At 41.5% G+C, this 27771-nt stretch overlaps 2 protein-coding genes across 4 annotated transcripts in view; one reads left to right on the forward strand and one right to left on the reverse strand.

Annotated features, from left to right (window-relative positions):
- Positions 1-1837: 1837 nt before the first annotated feature.
- On the reverse strand, positions 1838-25104 carry GINS1 (GINS complex subunit 1). Of its 3 annotated transcripts, none has more exons than XM_032351618.1 (7): positions 24751-25104; positions 15906-15970; positions 12217-12315; positions 11623-11713; positions 7532-7648; positions 4812-4886; positions 1838-2381 (listed from the first exon to the last, which is right to left on the reverse strand). In XM_032351618.1, exons 1-7 carry the CDS (start codon positions 24775-24777, stop codon positions 2313-2315), a joined length of 543 nt encoding a protein of 180 aa, XP_032207509.1. In that variant the 5' UTR covers positions 24778-25104; the 3' UTR covers positions 1838-2312. The 3 variants fall into 3 exon arrangements, 2 of the variants coding, with proteins under 2 accessions (XP_032207509.1, XP_032207508.1); XM_032351617.1 differs by lacking the exon at positions 24751-25104 and adding an exon at positions 20598-20832; XR_004287640.1 differs by lacking the exons at positions 1838-2381; positions 24751-25104 and adding exons at positions 4982-5131; positions 20598-20837.
- Positions 25105-25191: 87 nt separating this feature from the next.
- The window catches only part of ABHD12 (abhydrolase domain containing 12, lysophospholipase), a 95410-nt gene continuing 92830 nt past the window's right edge, over positions 25192-27771 (forward strand). The window contains exon 1 of the mRNA XM_032351603.1: positions 25192-25566. Coding sequence (XP_032207494.1) covers positions 25376-25566 — 191 coding nt within the window. The 5' untranslated portion in view covers positions 25192-25375. The remainder of the gene's footprint in view (positions 25567-27771) is intronic.

Raw genomic sequence — 27771 nt, forward strand, 5'->3', positions numbered from 1 at the left:
TCCTACAGAGAAAACAATGGAATTTCAATCTACTAGTATTTTATTTACAAATACAATTTCAGTAGTTGAAACTCACATACAAACCACATTCTCCAGACACAGATTAACTGTTGACTCGAAGACATTAGCTGGGGTGCCTGGGTATCTCAGTGGATTAAGCCACTGCCTTTAGCTCCTGGGATCAAGCCCCACATTAGGCTCTCTGCTCAGCGGGAGCCTGCTTCCCCCTTTCTCTCTGCCTACTTGTGATCTCTGTCAAATAAATAAATAAAATCTTAAAAAAAAAAAAAAAAGACATTAGTTATTGTGAAAGGAGTCCCCATCTAAGCAGCTACCTTGAAAGACTAAGGGCAAGTACAGTATCTTCGATTGCTAATAATGGGCTGAGAAGCAATGGAATGGATAATAAAAAAATTAAATGCTGAGAGGCACCTGGGTGGTTCAGTCAGTTAGGTGCCCCAGCTATTGATTTCAGTTCAGGTCATGATCTCAGGGTCATGATCTCAGGGTCATGAGTTCCACCCCAAGGTTGGGCTCTGCACTGGGCATGGAGTTTGTTTGGGATTGGGTTTCTTTCTCTCCTTCTGCCCCTCTCTCCCATCTAACAAAAACAAAAACAAAACAAAAAAACCCGAGACTGAGGAATGGCAGCTCCAGCAAGAGGGCATATAGGGATACCAAGAGCAATAGCACAGCAGCATTTGTAAAATGTCAGCAAATGACAAGGAAGGCTAGTAGGCGACACCCACTCCCCCAGGTCTCTGCAAGTGGGCAGTGTATTTGTTATTTAAAAAATCAGGATGCCTGGGTTGCTCAGTCAGTTAAGTGTCCGATTCTTGATTTTGGCTCAGGTCATGATCTCGGGATTGTGGGACTGAGCTTCCCTCTAGGGCTCCCACTCAGCAGGGAGTCTCCTTGGGATTCTCCCTCTGCCTCTTTCCCCCACACAGTCACTGTCTCTCTGAAATAAATAAATACATCTTTAAAAAAACTATAATTTAGGCAGAGTTTTTTTTTTTTAGATAAGCTGAAGAAAAGCTATATGACTTTTCATCAAACCAAAGAGGTGTAGAGTTTCTAAATAAAAGGGACCATTTGAAAGTAGTATTGTTTGAAATGACTACCTAATTTTAAGGATTCCAGTATTTATGCAAAAATTTCATACTTTCTGATAAGTACTTGTAAATCATATTGGCATAATAATCTCCTTTAAGGAAGAATTTTAAAACTGGTCATGCACTGGAATTCTTGCAAAGCAGAGCCACCTGAATGCAATTACCCTGCTATGATAAAGTTCACAAACTTGTATGAGGGAATGCTCTATTTTTTATTTTTTTAAGTTTTATTTTAATTTAATCTCTACACCCAACATGGGGCTCCAACTTAAAACCAACAACTTACATGACTGAGCCAGCCAGGAGCCCCTGAGGGAATGCTCTTTAAAAGGAGGAATTACAGGGGAACCTGGCTGCCTCAGTCGGTTAAGTGTGCGACTCTTGGTTTTCGTTCAGGTCAGGATCTCAGGGTTGAGAGTTCAAGCCCCACATCACACTCTGCACTGGGTATGGAACCTGCTTAAGGTTCTCGCTCTCTCTCCTTCTGCCCCTCCCTCTCTCTCTCGCTTTCTATCTCCCTCTGCCTCTCTCTCTCCCTCTGTCCCTCTGAATGAATAAATAAATAAAAAGAGAAATTACATAGTCTTAAAAGACATATTAATTTGCATAAAATAGCTTGTTCCGCTATAAAGCACCATTATAAACCACAGTGTTTTGTTCTGGTACTTAAATAACATTTTTTGGAGTGAAAATTATCACTAAAGTAACACATGACCCCGACAACAACAAAAAAGAATTTTATTATATTAAAGAGTACTATATTAATTTGCCGAAGTTTTATCACTTAGGAAAGGTATTACCTTCCTTGAATTTGTACTATAAGACAGTATGCTATACCATGGGCTGGAAATGTACACTGGAAAAATAAAGTCATTACCAGGGAGGACAAAGAAAATCAAATATTAACAAATGCTTACTTCCATTAAAAAAATTTTGTCAAAAAACCACATTGTAGTAACTGTAGGAATCTTGTAATTATAGACATAGCTTACAATAGTTTATTACAAAGAGGAGGATGAATCCTGTACAAAAGAAAAGCAAACCACTCCTTTGCCAGATACTCCTGGTTATCTTAAAGAACTTCTGTAAAGAACCTTTAAAATCAAAGAGATGAGGGTGGAGATGGACGTGTAGCACATTCCGTTGTGTGGCTGCCCCTCACACCACAGGGAAGCCTAGTGGCGCCTCAGCACAAGGTCAGGACAGCACATGCTCCAGAATGCCCTGTCTAACCAGCTGCTCACACTTCCACCGGGGTAAAAAGTGCTGAGGGGAAGGGCGGGGAGAGGGAGAAAGAGAAAAAATTGGAAAAGAATTGAAAATTACATTTTGCATCATTAAAAAGCAACAACTGATCACCTATTTTTCAAGCAGCTGAGTAGCTAAACGTAAGTACCTTTGTTATTTTAGTCAATTGAAATTGAAGCCACTTAAAACTCTACTGAATTCTGATTTTTATAAATAAATTTATAGTTTGCTTCAGTTAAACTTAACTGAAGACTTATGCATTCCATCAGGAATTTTGTAATCTGCATTTTGGGATTTATGCACAGAAAACCCCAGGGTGGGATTCTGCACCAGTGGACCACAAGGGGACAACAGCTTGTTGGGAAGACCACTGAAAGGAGCTTCTTCTCAATTAAGCTGCTTTAGTATTGAGCCTGAACATTTATTCTCATCATAACTACAGTAGCCTCTATCCTCCTGTATTTTTCAAGGATTAGAAGTATCTGTAATTTGCAGGGTGGGTGCTGTTCACACTGCATGTAAAGACACTGGTACCCAGCTAAGGCTCATACTCCATGTCCTTCCAAGAGAAAACCACTCTCATTCTGAGGTCAAAAAGATTCTCCCTGTCTGATTCCCCCAAAACATGGGAGCGTTTACTGAAGTCTGGGGTGGGAAAGTACAGGCAGCAAGGCAGAAAACTTTCCAATCTCAAAGATGACCAAAGAAGTCTCAAAGAAAAGATAGACGTTCTTGGGTAAAAACCAAAAACCCTACATTAGGAAGTTCACAGCAAATAATCTTTGAAAATAACTGCAGCATGAGGGATTATCACAATAGTTTAGGGAAGTGTGCCATGGTTCCATGGGCCTATGGGCCTTCCTCACCAGTTCACAGGCCTATCATGGGCCCAGAGACAGGGATTTACCTCCTGACCAGTCAGGAAGACACCCTGCTGTCTAATTTGTTAAATGGATTTTTAAAATGTTAAGAATGTGAAATGTAAAAAAAGAGAAAATATATTTAGTTGTTCGTTTAAGTTATTCCAATTCCTACTACAAAGTGGGGGGGGGGTTCTGATTTCTGGGCACATAAACATGCTTGCTATATGGACAAGTATAAAGAAATCTATGGCAAAAAAATGTGTTCCTATTATTGTTTTATATTATGTGGATGATCTACACCAAATTCTATAGAAAACTCGTTTTAGATGTGGTCAGATATTTTAGAAGTAGATAAATAGATAGTAAGTAAAAGACACATAAAATTGTCCTCTATTTTTATAATAGAGGGTGGGCAATACTGAGACAAGTTAAACATCTCAAGGGGAAGGCTTCTGCACGGTCTACAGAGAGTGACAACTATCTAGCACTGGGAGCAGGAAGGGGTGGGGCGGGCTCAGCTGGTTTCTACCTGAGCCAGCCCCACGTGGGCACTATGGTGGAGAGATCAAAGAGCTTGAGAGAGAAATTCAAACACAGGATGACAGTGTTTGAGATGAAGTTTTCTCCTATCTTGCTTTATGGGGATAGCTTTGTTCTTGTGAATCACAACTTCCTGCTGGGTCTTCCAGAAATACAGATTTTGATGAGAGCACTTCTTCATCATCTGCTTTCTATTCATTCTATCTACTTCCCAGAGGATACTTGGGAGGGAAATTTTTGCTCTCACAATCAAAGATTTTAGGATCCCTTGAAGAATCTCTTTAGGGGTGCCTGGGTGGCTCAGTGGGTTAAGCTTCTGCCTTCCGCTCAGGTCATGATCTCAGCATCCTGGGATCAAGTCCCGCATCAAGCTCTCTGCTCGGTGGAGAGCCTGCTTCCCCCTCCCTCTGCCTGCCTCTCTGCCTACTTGTTCTCTCTCTCTCTCTGTCAAATAAATAAATAAAATCTTAAAAAAATAAATAAATAAATAAAATAAAAATAAACTTTTGATCGATATCACTATTTCTTTGCCAAAGAACTAGAATTTGAAAGGTGACCTACAAGCTGAAAATAAGCACTTAGCACCTTTTTTTCCCCCCAAAGATTTTATTTATTTATTTGACAGGCAGAGATCACAAGTAGGCAGAGAGGCAGGCAGAGAGCAAGGAGGAAGCAACCCACTGAGCCACCTAGGTGCCCCGAGCACTTAGCACCTTTTTAATAAATTCAAAGAGAGCTGTTAAATCCAACAATTTAATAAGCCCTTAATAAGAATAAGCCCACTTACCTAGAAAAAGGCCCACTGTGTAATTTCCCAGTAACATGCTTAGTGTTAAATACAAGCAATAACCTAGTAAATTAACCTTTTCTTGATATATGCAAGTCTTTATATTTAGAAAACAGGCAAAACAGTGTGTCTTATACTAAGCATAATGCTTATGATACACATGCTCATCACAAGGCAACATTTACTTTGCTACTGATTCTAACATTTGCATCGTTCAACACTCTCATAGGATTTAAAGTATCTCAACATGAGAAATACCTGACTATTTTTTTTTAACAGGACTGAAGTACCATCATCAACTTCAAATTCTCCATAGTCTTTTAGACACCGCACCTGAAAAAAACAAAAAACAAAAACCTTTTGTTTTATCTAAATTATGTTTAATATATAGTGACCATAAAGTAAATAAGGGTTATAAAAATACCCACCCAGTACAAATGCTAGGCTTTCTGTCTCTCTGTTTCTTCTCTGTGTACCTAGGCCTAGGACTCCTTACTGACAAGCCAACTGTCCTGCTGGGATGGGGAGAATGGCAGGATCTCCACATGTCCATGCCGACAGCAAAGAAACCTAGGGAGCTGGTGAGGGAAGACAACATCACATATTGTGTTCCCTCTGCAAATCCTGAAAAATCAAAATACCTATCTACAAAGTAAAGAGAATGTTTTATTGATTCCAACTTGCCTCTTAACAGATTCTTCCATGAAATATCAGTATCTGAGAAAAGAACATAGGTAAGTCTCTACAATTTCTGTTTTAAAGGGCTTCTTCAATATTCAGATTATTTCCCAGAAATATGTAGAAGTACACCATGAAAGAAGAGATGCAGACTCACATCAGAAGAATCAAGAGAGGTTCTTTGTCAGGAGGTAGGAGGGGTGAGGCAGCCTTTTGATAACCACTTCTGTCACTGCCAAGAAGATTACCAAGAGACTGCAGCTTTCAGTTTTCCTCTCCCATGAGAACCCAGGATAGGAGTTGGTGCTCCTGAGGTCTTGCATTAGTATGAGTGAAGCCAACCCCACCAGCAAGTTCCAGTCTTCTACTTTTCCTAGATTTCATGCCCTATGATCCCTCTGAAATCTTTTTTTTTTTTAATATTTTATTTATTTATTTGACAGACTGAGATCACAAGTAGGCAGAGAGGCAAGCAGAGAGAGAGGTGGAAGCAGACTCCCTGCTGAACAGAGAGTCCAATGTGGGGCTCAATCCCAGGACCCTGAGATCATGACCTGAGCCGCAGGCAGAGGCTTTAACCCACTAAGCCACCCAGGTGCCCCATCCCTCTGAAATCTTAACATGACTTCCAAAGGTATTTTACTTAGTTCAAAAAACACCATTTAGAAGAATCTCCTCCCCTGCTCCAACGCTACATTTTTGCTTCTTTAAATAGACTTATAGAGGCACCTGGGTGGCTCAGTGGGTTAAAGCCTCTGCCTTTGGCTCAGGTCATGATCCCAGGGTCCTGGGATCGAGCCCCACATCGGGCTCTCTGCTCAGCAGGGAGACTGCTTCCTCCTCTCTCTGCCTGCTTCTCTGCCTACTTGTGATCTCCGTCTGTCAAATAAATAAATAAAATCTTTAAAAAAAAAAAAAAAGACTTATGTTATGGAAAACCTCAAATACTCAGAAGTAAAAAGACTAATATAATGAAACTCCATCAACTGGCTTCGACAATTATCAACATGCGGCCAATCTTGCTTCCTCACCTACTTCTAGATTATTTTGAACCAAATCCTACATACCATTTCATCCGTAAATATTTAAGTACCTATTTCTAAAAAATGAGATTCTATTTATTTAATTTTTTAGAGGTTTATCAATTTTATTCTTGCTCACAAAGAATCAGCTTTTGGTTTCAATTAATTTCTTTTTCTTTTCTTAAGTTTTTATTTAATTTCAGTTGCTGTTATATTAGTTTTAGGTGTAAGTTTTTTTTCAAGAAACATAATCTCAATACTGTTATCACATCTTATTAATCATTTTTACTATCATGAAATTCCCGGCTAGTATCCACATTCCCCCATCTATTTCATCACTGTTTTCTTTAAGGCTGCCATGTTACATCAGAATCCAACGAGAGCTACACATGACACATTTCTGACATGTCTCCACATCTTTTAATCTATACAGTTTTTTCCCCTTTTCCCTTCCTCTTGGCAATCTACTGATAAAGAAAGTGGGTACTTTGGTAGTTTCCCACAAACTAGATTTTGTTGTGGGTACCTATGGGGTCACTTAACATGTTCCTCAGTCCCCAAATTTCCTATAAACTGAAGTTTTATCTAGAGGCTTGATCAGATCAGGTTTGACTTTCTGGCAAATGGTGTTACACACTTCCTCTTGCAAGACCTCATGAAACATAGAATGTCTGGTTGTTCCTTTCTAGATGTTACGACTGATCAGTGGGTCTAGGTGTTACCTGTACCCATCCGTAAACCTCATCATCATCTCCATTAACTTTTCACCTACTGGTTTTAGAAGCTATTTGCCTTTAAAGTAATTTAAAATAATTCCTGTTCGACTAATCTACCAACTTAAAACATAGGTTCATATGTTTCATTCTGCTTTCAAAATCTACGGGTTGGTCTTCCACTTTAGTTTTTTTAATAATATATAAAGCATATATATGGTTCCAAAGTTAACACTGTTAAAATATGTATATTCAGAAAATTTTAGCTATTCTATCCTATTCCCACCATCCCCCTAGAGGTAACATTTTTGGTTTGGATATATGTTTCTTTTTTAATGTTAAGTTAATATATATTCATATACTCCCTCTTCTTAGACAAACGTCAGCATAATCTATGCACTGAAGAAAAATCTATTTTATCTTAGTGGTTTTTTTTAAAAGATTTTACTTTTAACTAATCTCTACACCCATCAGAGGCCTCAAATTCAAGATGAAGAGCATCATGCTCTACCGACTGAACCAGCCAGGCACACCAAGAAAAATCCATCTTAAAAGGTATACTTACCTCGATATATAGGCTTTTCGGAGGTTTCATATCCTGTGTGATATCCAAACCTTCATCTCCTCCCAGTGACTTCATATAGATAGCAAGGGATTTTTTATAATGATTGAACCACTCCATCTGTAAATATAGTCATTTTACAAAGTTATAAAAAGAAAAACTTGCAGAAATTGTATATTTATCCTTTCATAAATAGCACATTTTCCCACATAGATCACTACTGACCATTCATTCATTTAAACTGCAAGTATTACGAATTGCCTGCTATGAACTGGTCTGGGGATTTAGGATGGATCATTTAACAAAGTGAAAATCTCTATGCTCACAGAAGTTACATTCTAGCATACTTAATCACAGACCTAAGAGACATTTGACCAGATAAAAACTCCATTTCAGAATTATGATCTCTCTAAACCCTGCATTGATAGTTTTTCTGGAAACCATTAAAACCCTGCTGAGAAAAACACCCAAGTGTCCATCAACTGATGAGTGAATAAGATACGTATATCCATACAATAGAATATTATTCAGCCATACCTCAGGATGGTACATGTTAGCACATGGATGAACCTTAAAAACATGCTAAGTGAAAGGCACAAAAGGCCACATACTTACTACATGATTCCACTTAAATGAAAAATCCGTAATACAAAAACCTATATAAAAAGTAGATTTGTAACCTCCAGGAGCTGGGAAACAGGAGACAATGTAGAGTAACTGATAATGGATACAGAGTTTCTTTTGGGGGTGATGAAAATGTTCTGGAATAAGATGGTGATAACAGATACTCTGAATAGACAAAAAACCCCAAGTTGTATATTTTAAAGGGGTAAACTTTATATTATATAAGTTACGTCTAAGTAAATCTGTTATTTTTTTCATTGTTGAGAGATATTTAAGACCTAAATATGTGCAGGGATTACCACATACATGATTCAGTATTATATCAACTCACCTATAGATTCAATTCAATTTCAACCAAAATCTCCAAAAAAAAAGAAATAGGAGCACCTGGGTGGCTCAGTGGGTTAAAGCCTCTGCCTTCGGCTTGGGTCGTGATCCCAGAGTCCTGGGATCGAGCCCTGCATCGGGCTCTCTGCTCCGTGGGGAGCCTGCTTCCTCCTCTCTCTCTCTCTGCCTGCCTCTCTGCCTACTTGTGATCTCTGTCTGTCAAATGAATAAATAAAATCTTAAAAAAAAAAAAAGAAAGAAAGAAAAGAAATAGAACCTGACAAATTGAGTCTAAAATTTACACGGAAATGCAAAGGGCCAAAAATAGTTGACACACCTGAAAAAGAACAAGATGGTAATACTTACTCAAGACATACAATAAAGTTATAATAATTACAACAGTGTAGAACTGGTATAAGGACATATAGATTAAGAGAATAGAAGAGAAAGTCCCCTATCCCAAATCCTCAGATATACTGACACACAATTTATGACAAAAGTGGCACCACATGTAGAGCAATGGTAAAAAGACCTTTTCAATTAAGTGATATTGGATTATCTCACTATCCGTATTCAAAATTCAACATTATACACAGAAATCAATGCCAATACTGTAGATCTCCTCGTGAAAGGCAAAACAATACAGCTCCTAAAAGATTCCATAGAAAAACGTCTTCATAATCCTTATAAGAAAGTATGTGTGTGTGTGCACGCCTGCCTGAGCCCTCAGGTTTAATAATGCACCTATATGACTCACAGAACTGTGGAAAGCGCTACAATTACAATCACAATTTTACCATAATGAAAGGGATAAGAAACACTAGCAGCAGAAGGAAGAGGCACATGGGGAGGTCTGGCAAGGTACTACAGGGGCAAAGGTTAGGTCACCCCAATATGGGCCAATTTAGCAAGAAGTGTTTTGAGTTAAAAAGCAATTTAAACCCAGCAGATTCAGGAAAAGCTCTTTAGGGGGCCTGGGTTGCTTAGTCATTAAGCATCTGCCTTTGGTTTAGGTCGTGATCCTGGGGTCCTGGGATAGAGACCTGCATCAGGCTCCCTGCTCAGCGGGAAGTCTTCTCTCCCCTACTCCCCCTGCTTGTGTTCCCTCTTTTGTTGTCTCTCTCTCTGTCAAATAATAAACAAAAACCTTTAAAAAGAAAATGGAAAAGCTCTTTGTCTCTCTTACAACTGCCTTAAAAAATTTAGATTAAGTATCTGCTCCAGGAAGAGAGTTCCCACCATAGACAACCACATTATTCTCTGAACAAGGTATGGTAGACAGGGAGGGACCTAGCAAAGCCTGTTTGATAACAAAGCCTCTCTTTGTCTCATTGTTTCTGTGGGTGCCCACCCCTCACCCCCTACCCCACCCATCCCCTCAAACATCTGTTTACCAAACATTTGCTGTTTTCCATTCTTCTGGAGGATTACATTCTTTCCCTTTCAAGTCCTAAACCCCTAACCCTTGAGGCTCCTGGCTGGTTCCGCTGGTAGAACATATGACTCTTGATTCTCTTGATCTGAGAGTCCTGAGTTCAAGACCCATGTTGGGCACAGAGCTTACTTAACAACAACAGAAAAGACATATATACCTCATTTTGCCTGCTTTTCGAATTTCCATGTCTATATGGATTCCCTGTATGTATGAAATTTGATTTTTTCCTGTTTATCTGTCTCATGTTGGGACACCCAAGGTGGGTCAGTCAGTTAAGTGCCCCACTCTTGACTTTGGCTCAGGTCATGATCTCAGGGTTGTGGGATCGAGCCCCACATTGGGCTCTGTGCTCAGCACAAAGTCTGCTTGAGATTATCTCCCTCTCCCACTGCCTCTCCTCTGGCTTGTGCATACCCTCTCTCTCTGATGAATAATAAACACAATCTTAAAACAAAAAATCTAGCTCATGTCAATTCGATTCTTATTCTGGTTAAAAGGACCTTAAGGGGACAGGACATTCTTGCTCCCTGACAGTAAACAAACATGAAGCTTCTAGTGTCCTTTCCCTATGGAATCATGACACACTGCCCTTCTGGCACAATATGTAACAATACACACAAAGTACTGTCAATTGGGGAGGCTCACACAAGCTTTCGTGTCCAGAATTTTTACTGGGGTTTTATCACACAGGCACCATTGTTTAAACTTTTTTTTTTTTTCTTTTTAAGAAATTTTTTTTTTTATTATTATCTATTTGGCAGAGAGAGATCACAAGTAGGCAGAGAGGCAGACAGAGAGAGAGAGGGGGAAGCAGGCTCCCTGCTGAGCAGAGAGCCCGATACGGGGCTCGATCCCACGACCCTGAGATCATGACCCGAGCCGAAGGCAGAGGCTTTAACCCACTGAGCCACCCAGGTGCCCCCAGGCACCATTGTTTAAAACACCATCCATGTGACTGAGTTCCGTCTCTATCTCCACTCTCCTCTCTGGAAGTTTGACTGGAATCAAGATATTCAAAGCTCTAAACCTAAGGAGATAGCAGGACCCCTCAAATTTGTAGCCAGTTAGTCAGAAAGAAGCCCTGGAAACCCCCAAACCTGTGGCTGGGGAAGTTTGGTCTAAGTTTAATAGTGTCAGAAGTCACTTCAAGCCTAGAATAGGTAAGTACTACTACCCTCATTGTGTAAATGAGGGCATTTAGACATAGAGAGAACTCAAGTCACTTACCAAAGATTAGACAGTGGCAGAAACAACATTCTGAACCCAAGTTTACTTGACTCTAATCCTGTGTCCTTAAATATTGGGCTAGCTCTGGGCCTTAGTGACGGGACAAATGAAGAGTTTTGTTACAGGTATTCATGTTGAATAAGAAAGTACACACACACACTCTCTCTCTTTATGGAAAATCCCTAAATAATGATGCCAGTTCTTTAATCCTATAAATGGATCACTAATAAGTAACATAATGGAATCCTTAATCTTGTTAATCTGAGAGGTTCCCACATAGCATTTAGAATTACTCCTATCATTCTCATCATACTATATACTAAGTAAATACAGACCAAAAACTGCTGAAAAACAGATTTTAAAGAGAAATACCATTATAGAACAATACTATGCAATACTCTACTATACAAATACTATTACAGAACAATGCCACAACCACAATTTTCCAGATTCAGAAACGTGAACAACAGTACTAGCTTACTTCTTCAGCAGACATGTGAAATCGTAAGGCATTGGGCAGGACGCTGCCATACTCCCACCTGAGTGCTCTGATCCGAAGCAATCGGTCATACCTAGGACAGAAAGAAGGTACGAGATTGCATGACTATAAGAAGATACCTTGGGAATGACAGGGAGACATAAATATGGGCTGGATGGGTGCAGTGAAGAGTTCTTTGTTTCTCTAGGTTTGAGAATGGTGCCATGATCATGGGAGAAAAGGCCCCAAAGGTCCTTATTTCTTAGAGTATTCAGTGGTAAAAGCCCATCAGTTTCTAGAATAGTATTAATACAGGCAAATAAAACAAGATGAAGCAAACATGGGAAAATGTTAAAAAACTGTTAAACCTATATGATGTCTCCATGGGGGTTCATAGTATTATTCTCCCTAGTTTTATGAATACTACAATTTTTCACAAGAAAAAATTTAATGGAAGAAAGAAAAGTATTTAGAATGCTTATACAGGAAAAACAAATCTAAGAATGTCTGTTATCCATTTGAAATGGTTAATTAGGAAACCACATGGGAAGCCCTCCATTTATTCCCTGCACCACAAGCAAAAACTGAGAAACTTACAGGTATGCTACAGCACAGCGTCGATTTCTTAACAAAGAACAGTGTCGAAACTTGATGGTTGATATCAAGTCACTTTGTCCACCCGACTTTACTTCATTCCTGGTAAGAACATTTAAAAAAAAAAAAGAACAAATATACATATTTCAGCATAAGGAAAATTTTCAAAGCCAACTAACAACTGACCTCCACATTTGTTTTTATCTATTTATAATTAGGGATTAATCTAAACAAATAGTACCTGCCTCCACATAAGAGCTTTAATTGGTATGCTAAAAGACAAAAAAGCCAAAAACCAAAAGTAAACTAATTTACCTAAAATCATGCTATCAGCATTTCATTTAAGTATTTAAGTATCCACTTAAGTGTTTAAGTATTTAAGTATTTCACTTAAGTATTTAAGTATTAAGTATTCATTTGGTATTTTGCATTTTTGCACACTGATTAATCTTCATTATTTTCAAAAGACACACATTGTGTTTACTCCCTTTTTAGAATTCTTTTACCATGCTGGAGTAAGAGATAAACCTAACATCATGGTTAACAAGATTATGATCTTATATCATATTTTTATTTTAAATAGGACTACTCTTAATGGCTTTTCCAAATCTTTGCAATAAAATAAGTTAAAATGGTAGTAAAAATGGTCCTTCATTTATCCCACAAATATTTATTGATCTTCAACACGTATGTGTCCTATATTGCAGTGTTGTTCACACAGAGAGGGAAAAATTTTGGTTTTACCCTACAAAATGTACATCTCCTTAGATATTAGATAAATATCATATTTAAAAACCAGATGTATGGGGCGCTTGGGTGGCTCAGTGGGTTAAAGCCTCTGCCTTCGGCTCAGGTCATGATCCTAGGGTCCTGGAATCGAGCCCTGCATCGGGCTCTCTGCTCAGTGGGGAGACTTCTTTCCCCATTCTCTCTGCCTGCCTCTCTGCCTACTTGTGAGCTCTCTCTCTCTCTGTCAAATAAATAAAAATCTTTAAAAACAAACAAACGAAAAACCACAAACCAGATGTATAATTAATGGGCACAGAGTTTCAGTATTATAGGATAAAAGATTATGATGATGGATGGTGGTGATAGCTGTGTAACATTATGCACATATTTACTACCACTGCACTGTACACTTAAAATGGTTGAGATGGCAAATTTTATGTTATTTATATTTTACCATAATAAAAATGATGGAAAAAAACAAATCAAAGACAATGTACAGATTGAGTAAGAATCTACTTTGGAGTTTTAAAAGGAACTGGATAGGAGTGCCTGGGTGGCTCAGTGGGTTAAAGCCTCTGCCTTTGGCTCTGGTCATGATCTCAGGGTTCTGGGATCGAGCCCCGCATTAGGCTCCCTGCTCAACTGGGAGCCTGCTTCCCCTGTCTTCCCCTCTGCCTGCCTCTCTGCCTACTTGTGATCTCTGTCTGTCAAATAAATAAATAAAATCTTAAAATAAATAAATGAATAAATAAATAAAAAAAAAATAAAAGGAACTGGACAGATACAAAAAGGGATTCCTTCCTGTAGTGCCTGTTCCAGTCCCTGAAAATAGAGGGAAATATCTATGTCCCCGTCCTATCACGTCCTCTACATCTGCTCTGTACATTTCTGTCACTCTCTGAAAGTCAGATTCATCCTCCAGGTTGTTTACAGTGTGCTCTGGATTATAAAGAAACAGTACAAATAAAATATACCCAAGGTAATACCAGAGTATTTCATTAAGTACATAATAACTTCCTAAAAAAATTTACTTTTACACGAGTAATTAAAAAGGAATAGACTTCCGAAAAAATTTTAACAGAAACTAATAATAGTGACTGTCCCCTACACCCCACCAAGAAAGAAACTAGGAGGGTGGGGCACATAATTTTGGATCACAAACTTGCAAATGGTACAAATACAGCAAATACAGGAAAATCATTCCCTTACTGGACTAAGGCCTGTCAGGCCACCTCCTAAATAAATATGTCTTTAACCTGTTCACTTTCTAGTTAGTCCAGGTCACCTCTGCTGTCACCTGGATGGCCAGCATGCCTCCCTTCTCTTGGTCCCCTTGTCTATTGTCCACAGAGTAGCTATGGTGATCTTTTAAAACATAACCATGCCACCATCTTAAAATTGCTTAAAATTCTCATCTTGTGTTACCCTTTGCCTGCTTGCTAAGCTTCAGCCACACTGGTCTTCTTTAACTATCACTGTCCTGAGCACCCCACCCTCCTTCACAACTCAGGGCCTTTGCATATACTGCCCCCTTGACCTAGGACACTCTCTGCCCCGTCACTGCCTCACTGAAACTGGCTTCTCCTTTAGATCTCAGCTGAAAGGTTTCTTCCTTGGAGAGAACTTCCCTGATACCTCAATCTAAGTCTGCCTTTAATTGATTATTTTCTCTCCCAGAACTGTTGTTTTCCTTCATGGCATGTATCCCAATTCGGCATATCTGTATTTATTTATTATCTATCTTCTGCATTATTAGACTGTGAGGGCTATGGGGACAGACATCTTTATTGTGTCGTTTACAGCTGAAATACCAGAGCCACTTATCAGCACATAATCATTTAGTACATATTTGTTGCATGAATTAATGAATGAACAAAGTGCTTGGGAACTTGAGTTTGGGACTTTATATTTGCCTTATACTTACTGTAAACCTGCTATGGTTCTTTCCTTCATTCCACCTGTGAAGATTTTTCTGTATCTCTCCTTAAACTACTCAGTTGGAAAATGCTCCCACTGTTCATGTGCTCCACAGATCTTACCAGCATGTTACGGATTTCTATGCCCAAGTAACTGATCAAAACACTGTACCTAATAAGGCCAAAAATGAAATGTCCGGTCACAGACGGACATCTGTTGATTGACATCTGTTGGCTGAAATCTGGATAAATCACCTCTGATCCCAGAGCTGGTACTCCTTGTATCTTACTCTTCACCAAATCACAAGAACTTATGAAGTTTGTCACACAGCCCAAATGCTCCACTGTGCCACCACCATGCTCAGCTCTAAATGTTTTCTAAACCCAGAGCTCTTTTACACACCAGGCTGTAGCCTTCTATAGCACTGGTTCTAGGCAAACTTTGCTAAAGCTGCTGGAAATCACTGCAGCTCCTATTAAGTTTACAAATTGCCTGTTACCCATTTAAGGCACCAAGGCAGCTATTAGTGAAAATGAGCAGTGGAAACTCTAGATTTCACTTTGTTAGAATTTTTATTTGCTGCTGTCTCATTTCTTTTAAATTCACTCTAATACCCTGTCATACGATTCAAATAAATATTTACTGAGCATCTGCTATGTACCATGCACTATTTGAATCCCCATAAATTTAGGGTGATCAACACAAATCCCCTCAGTCCTGTATAGCTACAGTATGATCAGGCTCACAGATAATTAAAAAAAAAAAAAAAATCTTATCTAAAAACTGATGGGACATTATCTTATTTCAGTATCATATTTTTTAAGTTGTTTTAAAATATCAATCTCATCAGGGGTGTGTGGGTGGCTCAGCTGGTTGGGTGTCTGCCTTTGGCTCGGGTTATAATCTTGAGGTCCTGGGACTGAGCCCCATATTGGGCTGCTGCAGCTCAGTGAGAAGCCTGCTTCTCCCTCTCTCTCTCCTCCTTCCCCCTGCTTGTGCTCTCAAATAAATACTCTTAAAAAAGACTTCTATCTGTCAAAACTTACACATCAGACTGGTTTTGTTCATATAAAGCTTTCATCTCCTCCAGAACTTGCCTGAGTCCATCCTCCTAGAATATATAAAATGATATTGATACACATCTATTAATTCCTCCACCAAGTCCATAGCAATGTTTGATCTACTCTGTTTATCTTTGATTTTGATATCTTATCAAAAGCAATACCTATGAGAATGGATATAACAAGTGTTGGTGAGGATAAGGAGAAATTGGAACACTCATACATTGTAGACAGGAATATAAAATGATGCAGTCCTATGAAAAACATTCTGATGGTTCCTCAAAATTTAACATAGAATTATCATATCATCTAGCAATTCCACTCTTAGGTATAATACTCAAGAAACTTGAAAACATGTTCATTCAAAAACTTTGTACATAAATTTTCAGAGCACCATTATTTATGGCAGCCCCAAAGTGAAAACACCCAAATATCTATCAACTGATGAACTAATAAATCAAATATGGTATATCTACTCAATGGAATATTATTTGGACATAAAAAGGAATATAGTACTGCATGCATCAACATGCACTGAACTTTGGGAACATTATCCTAAGTGAAATAAGCCAGACATAAAATGTTAAATATTATGTGATTCCACTTACCTGAAATATCTAACTAGGCAAATTCCTAGGGATTTGATTAGAGGTTACTAGGGGCTGAGGGAAGAGGGAAATGGGGAGCTATTGCTTAATGGTTACAAAGTTTCTGTCACAGTTGATGAAAATGTTTTGGACAGAGGAGTGATGGTTGTACAATGATGTGAATGTAACTGATGGCACTGATGTACACTTAAAATTGGTGAAAATGGCAGATTTTATGTTGTATATATATTCTACCACAATAAAAAATAGAGAAAAAAGGGTTGCCTGGGTGGCTCAGTGGGTTAAAGCCTCTGCCTTTGGCTCAGGTCATGATCTCAGAGTCCTGGGATCAAGCCCCGCATCAGGCTCTCTGCTCAGCGAGGAGCCTGCTTCCTCCTCTCTCTCTTTCTCCCTGCCTCTCTGCCTACCTGTGATCTCTCTCTCTCTGTCAAATAAATAAATAAATAAAAATAGAGAAAAAAAGCAATAAAAAGGAATGAATTACCGACAACTTATGCAATCAACATAACTGATTAAAGAAACTCTTAAATACACTGTAGTAAGCAATAGTAGTCAGATACCAAGGAGTACATACTGTATGATCCCTGCTGGCCCTTTAGAGAAAAAGTATGCAGCTCCTAGCACATTGAATCCAGAAGCCTCTCCCCACCAAAAAAGACAATTATCTGTAGCCATGGAAAGTCTATCAGTGGTTGCCCACAGCTGCAGACAGTAGGTAGCTACAAAAGGGGAAAAGGGAACCCTTGGGGTGACAGGAATCTTGACTGTGGCACTGGTTATAAAGATGTATACATTTGTAAAAAGTGCTAAGGCATGACAAAAATAAGTAAGTAAATAAATAATGAAAATAGATCTTAAAAAATTACTACAAGGGTAGTAATAATGCCTTCTGCTCAGGTCATGATCCCAGGGTCCTGGAATTGAGTCCCACATTGGGCTCCTTGCTCAGTGGGGAATCTGCTTCTCTCTCTCCTTCTGCCCCTCTCCCTGCTTATGTACTCTCTTTCTCAAATAAATAATAAAATCTTTTTTTAAACATTTTTTAAGGTTTTATTTATGTATTTGACAGAGAGAGAAATCACAAGTAGACAAGAGAGGCAGGTAGAGAGGGGGAAGCAGGCTCTCCGCTGAGCAGAGCTCGCCGCAGGGCTCAATCCCAGGACCCTGAGATCATGACCTGAGCTGAAGGCAAAGGCTTAACCCACTGAGCCACCCAGGTGCCTCTAAAAGATTTTATTTATTTATTTATTTGACAGAGAGAGAGAGAGAGAGAGATCACAAGTAGGCAGAGAGAGGGAGAAGCAGGCTCCCCACTGAGCAGAGCTGGATGTGAGGCTTGATCCCAGGACCCTGGATCATGACCTGAGCTGAAGGCAGAGGCTTAACCCACTGAGCCACCCAGGCACCCCTAAATAATAACATCTTAAAAAAAAAGATTACCAGAAAACATGAACACTTTTGGTTTGCAACAAGAGAAGGACCAAAGGAGTTTCTCTACTATCCACCTTGGGGCAAACTTCTAAAAAATTTTCCTTTGGAAGAATAAAATTATTAAAATTCTAAAATTCATAAATATTACATAGTAGGTCTTTCAGCAATCCAAAGATAAGTGACCCAGCTACTTTTAAGACCAAAATGTATGCAGTAGCAAAAAACATTTTGGGACTATTGGTATAACTACAAAATCAAGAACTTAATCCTCTTCAAACATAAGAAAATATATAATTCCTAATAAAAAAAAATGTTAAGCATGATTTCTATCTTCCCTTTGCTCAAGTAGTTAAAAAGAGGTCATGGAAAAGTCTGATCTATTAGAATTCAGTTCAATATTCCTTTTATCAGCAAATAATATTTTAAGAAATAGTTGAAACTCCTGGATGAGTAATAGATCTACAGGCATACAAAAGATATGTATGAGGGGCCCCTGGGTGGCTCAGTGGGTTAAGCCTCTGCCTTCCGCTTGGGATATGGTCTCAGGGTCCTGGGATCAAGCCCAGCATTGGGCTGTCTGCTAGGCGGGGAGCCTGCTCCCCCCCCCCCCCGGCCCACTCTCCATCTGCCTGCCTCTCTGCCTACTTGTGATCTCTGTCAAATAAATAAAGTCTTTAAAAAAAAGACATGTGAAATTTTATAAAAATACACACATGTGGGGCACCTGGGTGGTTCAGTCAGTTAAGCATCTGACTTCAGCTCAGGTCATGACCCTGGAGTCCTGGGACCGAGTCCCACATTGGGCTCCCCGTCCGCAGGGAGTCTGCTTCTCCCTTACCCTCTGCCCTGCTCCCTGCTTGTATTTTATCTCTCAAATAAATAAAATCTTAAAAAAAAAAAAATACACACATGCTGGGACCCCTAGGTGGCTCAGTTGGTTAAATGTCTGCCTTTGGCTCAGGTCATGACTCCAGGATCCTGGGATCGAGCCCTAGGTGGGACTCCCTGTTCAATGGGGAATCTGCTTCTCTCTCTTCCTTTGCCTCTGCCCCTACCCTCTGCTTGTGTTCTCTCTCAAATGAATAAAACCTTAAATAAATAAAAATACATACATGCTTTCAGATTTAGATTTATCTATAGTAAAAATTCCCACCTCAGGCTGGGAGCCCAAGATAATTTTCCTAAAAACTCACTTAAACTATTACCAGTTCTGCATATAGAAAGTGGACAATTATTTCAATTTGCTGAATACAGCATCTAACCTTGAGAGATCCTGGAATGAATAAGGCAGAGTCCTGCTCTAGACCTACTATCATCTTCCTGGGAGGAATGATTCTTGGAAGTTCCTGTGGGCCACGGGCCTACAGGAACAATCAGACCAATCAGATGGATTGGCCTGTCCCTGCTTGGCTATGTCAAGGAGTGGCCAGTCTCCTCAAGCTGAGTCTTCCAGGCTGCTGAGTAACTTGGCTAGCAGGTGGGTTTGTCAGCAGAAGGTGCACATGCAGCAAAACTGCAAAAGGTGCCCTGCCAAACTACGACCTAGAAAAAGGAGTGATTTTGTAAGTTTTAAGTTCCTTCCCTGGACACCCCCCAAAAGTGGTAACTTAAAATTTGAGTGAAACAGGTTGTTGGATGGACTCAAGGTCTGCAGAGTCAGTCGCAAGGCTGTTGTGGCCAGTTCCTGTTGGACAAGTGTCTCTTTCAGGTTGTCTCCTCATATGCCTAGTTATCTAAATGCAGCGTGGAGTCCTATTTTAGAGCCTGCACCCCTTGGCATTCCAGCATCTCTGCTGAACTTCCCACCATTGTCTCCTAACTTTTTAAATGAAGTAACTGTCCTTGAAGAACAACAATTATATATTTTCTTATGTTTGAAGAGGTTTAAGACAGGAATCTAGGAACCCTGTGTTCAAGGTGAGGTTCTGCGCCAATATGTTGTAAGTTTGCACAAATCCCTGAACTTGATCTATAATTTCTTTTTTTAAGGATTTTTTTTTAAAGGAGTGATCATAACCGCCCATAACATCTCCCTGCCACTGTTCTTTCTCATCTCCAATCTGTTGATTATCAGATTGAGTATCAGGCACTGTCCAGAGGACCTACACATATACATCCCACTCCGAGGGCCCTCACTACAAGAAGAACTGAGCCCTATTATTATGCTCTTTCTCGTTTTTGCAGAAGCGGACAGCCACAGAAAGCCGGAGTACTGCTCCAACCTCACACCACGGAGCCTGAATCCCGACCTGGCTCTACAGGCCTATCTTCTGCCTTAGCGTTCAACAAACGCTAGATGGTTACCGGGCAGCCAAGATACGCTTGGTCAAGCAAAGGAACCAGCAGTAACGCTGTATGTAGGAAACACTGAAGGCAATATACTCAAGAAATTCACCAAATCGCTGCGTAATATAAACATGAATGCTCTTTTTCCTGCTATGTTTCGTTTTTCTGTGTTCCAAAATTTTTGTTCCCTACTTTGGAGCTGACACGGTGAGAAAGCCCACGCTCGGAGGAGACGCAGGTTAGACCCACAGGGTCGCCCACCCTCCGCCCGCCCGCCCGCCCGCCCGCCGGCCGCTCTCCCAGGCCCCGCGCCTTCAGCCAGACCAGCCCGGTTGACCCCGTCCTCCCTCACATTGAAGGCGGGCAGCTGCCCTTCTGGCGCGCGATGCAGCTCGCGGACCAGCTCCATGGCCTTTTCGCAGAACATATCGTCCGCAGCCCGGTCCCGAGGCTTCGTCAACCGCCGGCTCTCACGCGAAACGGTCGCCGGGTTCACGCACACCGCTCTGGGGATCGGGTGGTTTCCAGTCCCCCAGCGGCAGGTACTCGTCCCCGCCTCCGGTTCGCTCTTTGGCGCCAAACACGCCCAGCCAATAGAAACGCGCTCCAGGGCCTCGTGGCCTACGGCGGCGGCCAAAGGACAATTGCCTCTGCTGCGCAGCCGCACTCTAAGAAAGGTGAAAGCTGAGGAGGATTTCGCTGGCGTATCCTTCCCTAGGGAAACCCGTGCAGCTGCGGGAGTCAGCGGGAATGGGTTCCGGCCTGTAAGCTGAGCAAAGGCTCTCTTTTGAAGCTCAGTTCGCGATATATACGTATCTCGCAACGTCTTTTTTTAAAATTAGGTCGAGTCATTTTCATTTAGGTTCAACGGGGTTCTACTTTGAGATTGAGGATGCTCAGAAACTTGGTGTGCATTAATACAATGACGCAGTATTTCGTTTTCCTTGTGCAGTGTGGGCTTTTGTTTGCTCAAAAGGGAAACCAACTTTTATTGGGTATCTCCTTTGTGGTAGGGAGTGTGACATATGTATCATTTAATTCTCATGATTAACCCTAAGGTAGCTTTTATTTATTTATTTAAGATTTTATTTATTTATTTGACAGACAGAGATCACAAGTAGGCAGAAGGGCAGGCCGAGAGAGGAGGAAGCAGGCTCCCTGCTGAGCACAGAGTCCAATGCGGGGCTCAATCCCTGGACCCTGGGATCATCACCTGAGCTGAAAGCAGAGGCTTTAACCAACTGAGCCATCCAGGCGCCCCCTAAGGTAGCTTTTAAAAGACCCTTGGTACTGATTAGAAAGCAAAATAATTTTTTTTTTTTTTTAAGTTGGCTCCATAGCCAACTTGGGGCTTGAATTCAGTACCCTGAGATCAAGAGTTGCAGGTTGTCAGGACTGAATCAGCCAGGCGCCCCAACAACTGAATAGATAACCTACCAAGTTGACTCAGCTTCTAAAGTGACAGACTTTGTATTTAAGCTTTGAACCCCACAAAATCACCTTTGATTTTAAAGGAGACATTTAAAAACATTTGGAAAATAGTTTTAATCAGGAAGCCTACAAAGGGGGAAAATACCCAGATTAACATCAATTCACACAGCTATAATCTTACCTACATGATTATGGAAATTTTCATAATCATATAGAATCAGAGATGAAAATTAATGCTGTAGAGACAACTTGTTTTATTTGGCTACCTTTAAAAAAGCAAAACTTTTTAAAAAAGGCAATATTACTGGATTCATTCTAGCTAACCCTAGAAACTATGGTCCTCTTTTGCAAATAAAGATACAACAGATATGTAATCTGAAGAATGAGCATGGAAATGGACTACAACGCCTTTGAATCTTTAAGCTAATTGACATTTCCTTTTCAGCTCTACAGTCAGGGATAATTTAGCTAAGTTTTATTAAAAACAAGATCCATAGTGGTCTGTGCTACAAGACTGTATTCCAACAGTCACCAGTATCCACCTTTCTTTGTCATAAACCTTTTAAATTTCAGATCCTCGGCCTGAGATTCATTTCCTCACCAGCACAATGGGGGCAACAGTACACACTTCAGAAGGGTGGTGGTGATTCCTTACTCCTTCAGCAAATATTTATGAAGTTCCTACTATATTCTGTGCATTGATCTAGACACTGAAGATAAAGTAGTGAACAAAGTCCTTGTTCTCAGAGTCTATGTTCCAGTGTGGGATACAGATATACCAATGATAAATATATTCGTGAAAAATGCTCAGGAGAATAAGCCAAGGCAGGTAAACAGAGTGATGATGAGAGGACCTGAGGGTTTTCTTAGTGTTCAGAGAAAGCACAGACCTGCAGTGGGGAGCGAATAATCCATGTGGAGATGGGGCCATAGAATGGGCAGAGAATTAGCAGCAGGAGGAATGCAAGTGCAAAGGCCCCAAGGAGGGGGATGTATGAATCACACACATGCCACCCACACCTCTCCTTGAGACCCCAGCCTCAGCAAGGAGGCAGTGACACTGGAGCAGAATAAGGGAGGAAGACCTTGGTGGCTGAGATCAAAGTGAGGGCCGGAGGCCCTTTCATAAGCTTTCTGTTTTATCTTCAGTGAGATGGGAAACCATACAGTTATTTTAAGCAAACAAATGACAGGACTGAATCTACATCTTTAAAAAGAACTTTGTGACAGGTGAGTTAAGTAGACAAAAGTTGGCAAAACTGGAGGTAGGAGACCACTTACACTAATAAAATAATCCAAATGAGAGAGGATGGCAGCTTGGGCCAGAGTGCAGACAGAGGAGGTAGTCAGAAATGGTTACATCCTGGATAGATTTTGAAAGGAGTGGTAATACAGATAGACATAAGAAGGAAGGATTCAAGGATGATCCCAGGGTTCTGACCCAAGGAAACAGAAGTATAATATTGCCATTCCTGAGGTGAAGAAGGTTACACATGGAGTTTGGGATGGGAAAAGAGTTGGGAGCTCAGCTTTGAACATAGTAATTTTAGGTGCCTACAGGATATCAGAGTGGATGAGTAGACCATTAGATAGAAGACCCTGGAGTTCAAGGAAGGGGTACAAGATACAAATGTGGGTGTCACCAGCGTAGGATGGTATTTAAAGACCATACAGAAAGTCAATGTGGAATATCAGGAAGCAAGAATTTCCTGTTCCCTTCTAGGACCTTCTAGCTGTACTAAGAATCAGATTGATATGAAATAGATTAACAGGAGAAAACCAAATTTAGTTTCCTACATACACGGAATCCACACTGACATGGAAATTCCAAAGATAGTCAGGCAAAATAAGGTATCTGTATATTATCCTGAACTAAGGAGAATCAGGTACAGGTCTGGGACTTTGAAGGGAAAGAATGTAAGTCACAGGGCAATAAGAAGAGCAAATGTTCGGTAATTAGATACTTGTCTTGCCATATAGATGGGTCACTCAGGTAAAATTTATTTCTGGTAATAAATTATTCTGGGAAAACCCCCCAATTTAGATTCTTCTATATAGTCAAGGGAGGGGCAAAAAGTTTCATCCACAGGAAGTCTATAGGGTCTTAATTGCCTTTAGCTCAAAATAATCCTCAAACCAAGGTGGCCCACCTTGGAGCAGCCTGGCCCATGGCCCCTACAGGACCAAGAGCTGAGGACTGTATGGGCAAGGCCTAATGCCAGCCAGACTCAATAACCCTCACATTTCTCTTCTCAACAGCCCTCCCTTGTTTTTTTTTTTTTTCTTTTTCCTATTAAAGAGGATTTTGTGAGTGATAGGGTCAAATTTTTTTTTTTTTAATTCAGTTTCTGGATTCCTAATCCCAGTATGTGCTAGTATAACAGTTTAAAGAATTCACAATTTAAATTCTAAAAGAGTATTTGGTGATATCCACACAAATATGAATGCTGGTTGGGATATTTTTATAACACAATTATTGAAATTCTTTCACAATTTAAGTATCATTACAAAGCTAATAGAAGGAGCTACTAATTTCTCCTTTTTTTTTTTTTTTTAATCTTTGACAGATAAAGATCACAAGGAGGCAGGGAGGCAGGCAAGAGAGAGGAGGAAGCAGGCTCCCCGCGGAGCAGAGAGCCCAATGCTGGGCTTGATCGCAGGACCCTGGGATCATGACCTGAGCCGAAAGCAGAGGCTTAACCCACTGAGCCGCGTAGGCGCCCCTGAATTAGTTAACTTGGGTTTCACAAGTGTAAATTTATCTTTGAAACATATTTTTTTCCACCTTTTTTTTTTTTTTTTTTTTAAGATTCTTTAAGTAATCTCTACTCCCAACCTGGTCAAGAGTCTCCTGCTCCAGCTACTAATTACTTTACAAAAATCTAAAATCAAATACAGACTTAAGAAGTATATTGTTTAATGAGTTCAGTTTCATACTTTCAGCCCTAAACTTAAAAATTAAATTACCTATATGTTTGTGTTTAAAAAAAGAAAAGTACCTGAAAGCATATTTTTTAAAAAAGTAAAATCTTGTGGGAAAATAGTTATAAATCATGAAAATGGTGACTTGTTACCTTTTGCTTTTGGTTCTCATAAATCATTATAGAAACGTTTCCGAGGGATTCGTTCACGTTGGGTTTCCAGCATTAGGGAAAAACCAGTCTGGGGCGGGAGAGGAAGGAGCCAGCTCTCCTCTGCGGCTCTTGCTCTTTGGGTGCTTTCTGGCCGTGTTCCTTCCACATTTGGCCCACTGATCTGGGGCAGGACCGAGTGCTTTTGCTCACGGCGCTGAGCATGCCGGCAAAGGCGAGCCTCCCCGCCGCGGCGCCCTAGCCCAGACTGCTCGCCTGCACTACCCGTTGCTCGGCCCCCACCAGCCTGCGACGCCCCGCAAGGCTCCGCACGCCCTTCTCCAAAATGGCCGCAGGTCGGCGCCGGGGACGCTGGGCGCGCTCCCCGCGGAACCCAGGAGGGGGCGGGGCGGGGCGGGGCGGGGCCGGTGGGAGCGCGGCGCTAATTGGCCGACGCGGCCAGCCTGGTCCCAGGCGCCGGTCAGTAGAGCCTGGCGCCGCGGCCTGGGGCTGGGATGCGGGGGGGTGCGGGCTCCCGGCGGCCGGGGCTCCCGTGAGTAGCGGCGACTGCAGCGCGGGCGGGCGAGGTCTGCGGACGCCGCCGGCGGCCGGCCGTGTCGGCCGCGGGATGAGGAAGCGGACCGATCCCGTCGCCTTGGAGCATGAGCGCTGCGCCGCCTCGGGCTCGTCCTCCTCCGGCTCGGCCGCCGCGGCGCTGGACGCCGACTGCCGCCTGAAGCAGAACCTGCGCCTGGCGGGCAAGAGGCCGGCAGAGCCGCGCTGCGCCGCGGACGCGGGCATGAAGCGGGCTCTGGGCAGGTGAGGCGCGGCGCAGGGGCGAGGCCCCCTACCTGGCGCGCAAGCAGACCTGTATCCTCTCGGCCCTCCATAAGTTTCTTGCCTGCAGGAGCGCCCCACGTCTCCCTTCCACACTCCGGTGTCCTCTTCCGATTCTCCTCCATCCTTTCCCCTCGCCTGGCCCGCGGGTGCAGCCCGTGGGCATCCTTTCCCCAAGGTATCTGCCTGCGGGAGCACTCCGACGGTCCCCTCCCTCCCCGGGTGTCCTTTTCTGGCCCTCCCTGGAGCTCAGCCCCGTGTCCGCGACGGGCTGGACCAGTGTCTCCTCCAAGGGCTGGGAGCAGCGGGCAGTCACGACCCCGCGTGGGAGAATAGAGGAGAGCGGGGGCGGGGGGGGGCGTCCCCTGTGAGGCTCCCGGCCGCAGGCACGTAGATGAGACGCAGAAGCGCAGGCTCCCGAGCCTGAAAGCGTTGGGGCTCTTCGCCTCAGATCTGCATAGAACTCAAAACCGAGCGCCCCTCGTGCTGGGCTGGCTTGTGCGGAAGCTTACCTGTTTTCGGTTTCTCACTCTGGTCATTTTTCTCGCGTAGCTCGTCGTCAGAAGTGGCATTCTCTGCTCACAACTGCTGGACGTTTGGGGGAAGGTTAAATGCGCTGTGCCCAGGGGGACACCGCATAGCCAGCGGTTGTAGGGAAAACTGTCGTTGGTTGTGCAGGTGCTTGAAATTTGGACTGAGTTGTCTCCTTAGTAATTTCCGTAGAGTCTGGAAGTCCTAGTTTTTTGCTTTCTCCCTCTGAGTAGGAGATGAATGTAGGTAATGCATTGAATCCAGGTGAAGCTAATTTCAGAATTAAGATGGTGTATTTCACAGGGACAAAGCTCTCCTTGTATGCTAGTTTCGTAATCTGGCTGGTCATAGAAGGTATCATTCATGGCAAGTGTGAAGTCTGGATGTTTCACGGTTTTAAACAAGTTACTATGTAATGTTCTCAGGTGTTACAGAGTTCTTTCTTTTGGGGTCAACTGGAATGCCCTTAATTGACACTGGCCACTTCAGTGTCAAATATTTATCAAAACAGTCTCTAAAAATATCAGTTTCATTGCCTAAAAGATCACGAAATTGAAAATATGAATATTTGGATAAATAAAAATATAAATATTTCGATAAATATTTTTATTTATAGAATATTTATATTATAGAAATATTTACCCAAATAGACATTTCAGCATTTCAAATTCATTGCTTAAAAGGTTATGAAATTAAATTGCAGTCTCCTCTAAGTCAGTGGTTTACATTCTTGCCAGAAGGGCAGGGACTGACAGTTTTTTTGTTTTTGTTTTTGTTTTTTGTGTGTGTGTGCAAAGTTATCTAGTAGCAGGTCAGTATCTTTTATGAAACTAATTTGTCCTCTTGTTTTGTGTGGAAAGGTTTATCTGCATTAAAAACTCATAAATAGCTTTAGTGTACTTTTGTTAACAGGTTTGGCATTACACCGAGCTAAGTTTGGGAATTCTTCCTTTGAAGAAATGAAATTGTTAGGCCCAAGAGTGTTTGGGGAAACAGTGCTGGCCTGGTACCTTCCTTGAAAGATGTACTGTATTAAAAGGGTATGCTTATTTTCATTTTTGTATTGGGACAAAGAGAGACATTCAAGAGGTGCTCATATTCTTTGGAGGAACGAAAGACTGTTAGGGAATAAAAAGTAAAGCAGAGGGCAGGAAAGCCAAGTTTGCATGTTAGCCTGTGGCTTCCTTCCCTTCTTGGAATGTTCTCCTGGACATGATTCTGCTTTGTTTTCTTCCTCACCCAGGTCTCTGCCCAGCTGTCACATCCTCCTGTCCTCAGAGAGGCCCTCCCTCTCTGAGAGACCAGCCTATGCAAAATAGACTTCTTGCCATCCCAATGCCCTTATTCTGTTTTTTTTTTTTTTTTCATCACACTTAACCTGTCTTGACCTTAACAATTGTCTGTGTACTTAACTTGCTTTATTGGCTGTCTCCTCCCTACAAGAATGGAAGCCCTATGAGAGCAGGGGCATTGTTTCCTCCACTTTTCTATCTCTAGTGTATGGCTATTGTAGGTGGCAGAAAATACTTGATTTAATTATCTGTTGTGTAAATTCCCAAGAAGTGGAATTGCTGGGCCAAGGAGTGTGTGTTTATAATTTTGAAAGGTGAGGCCAAAGTGCCCTCCAGTGTACCAATGGATATTTTCCCCAGCAAT

The sequence above is a fragment of the Mustela erminea genome, chromosome 7, assembly GCF_009829155.1.
Source record: "Mustela erminea isolate mMusErm1 chromosome 7, mMusErm1.Pri, whole genome shotgun sequence".
Classification (NCBI taxonomy): domain Eukaryota; kingdom Metazoa; phylum Chordata; class Mammalia; order Carnivora; family Mustelidae; genus Mustela; species Mustela erminea.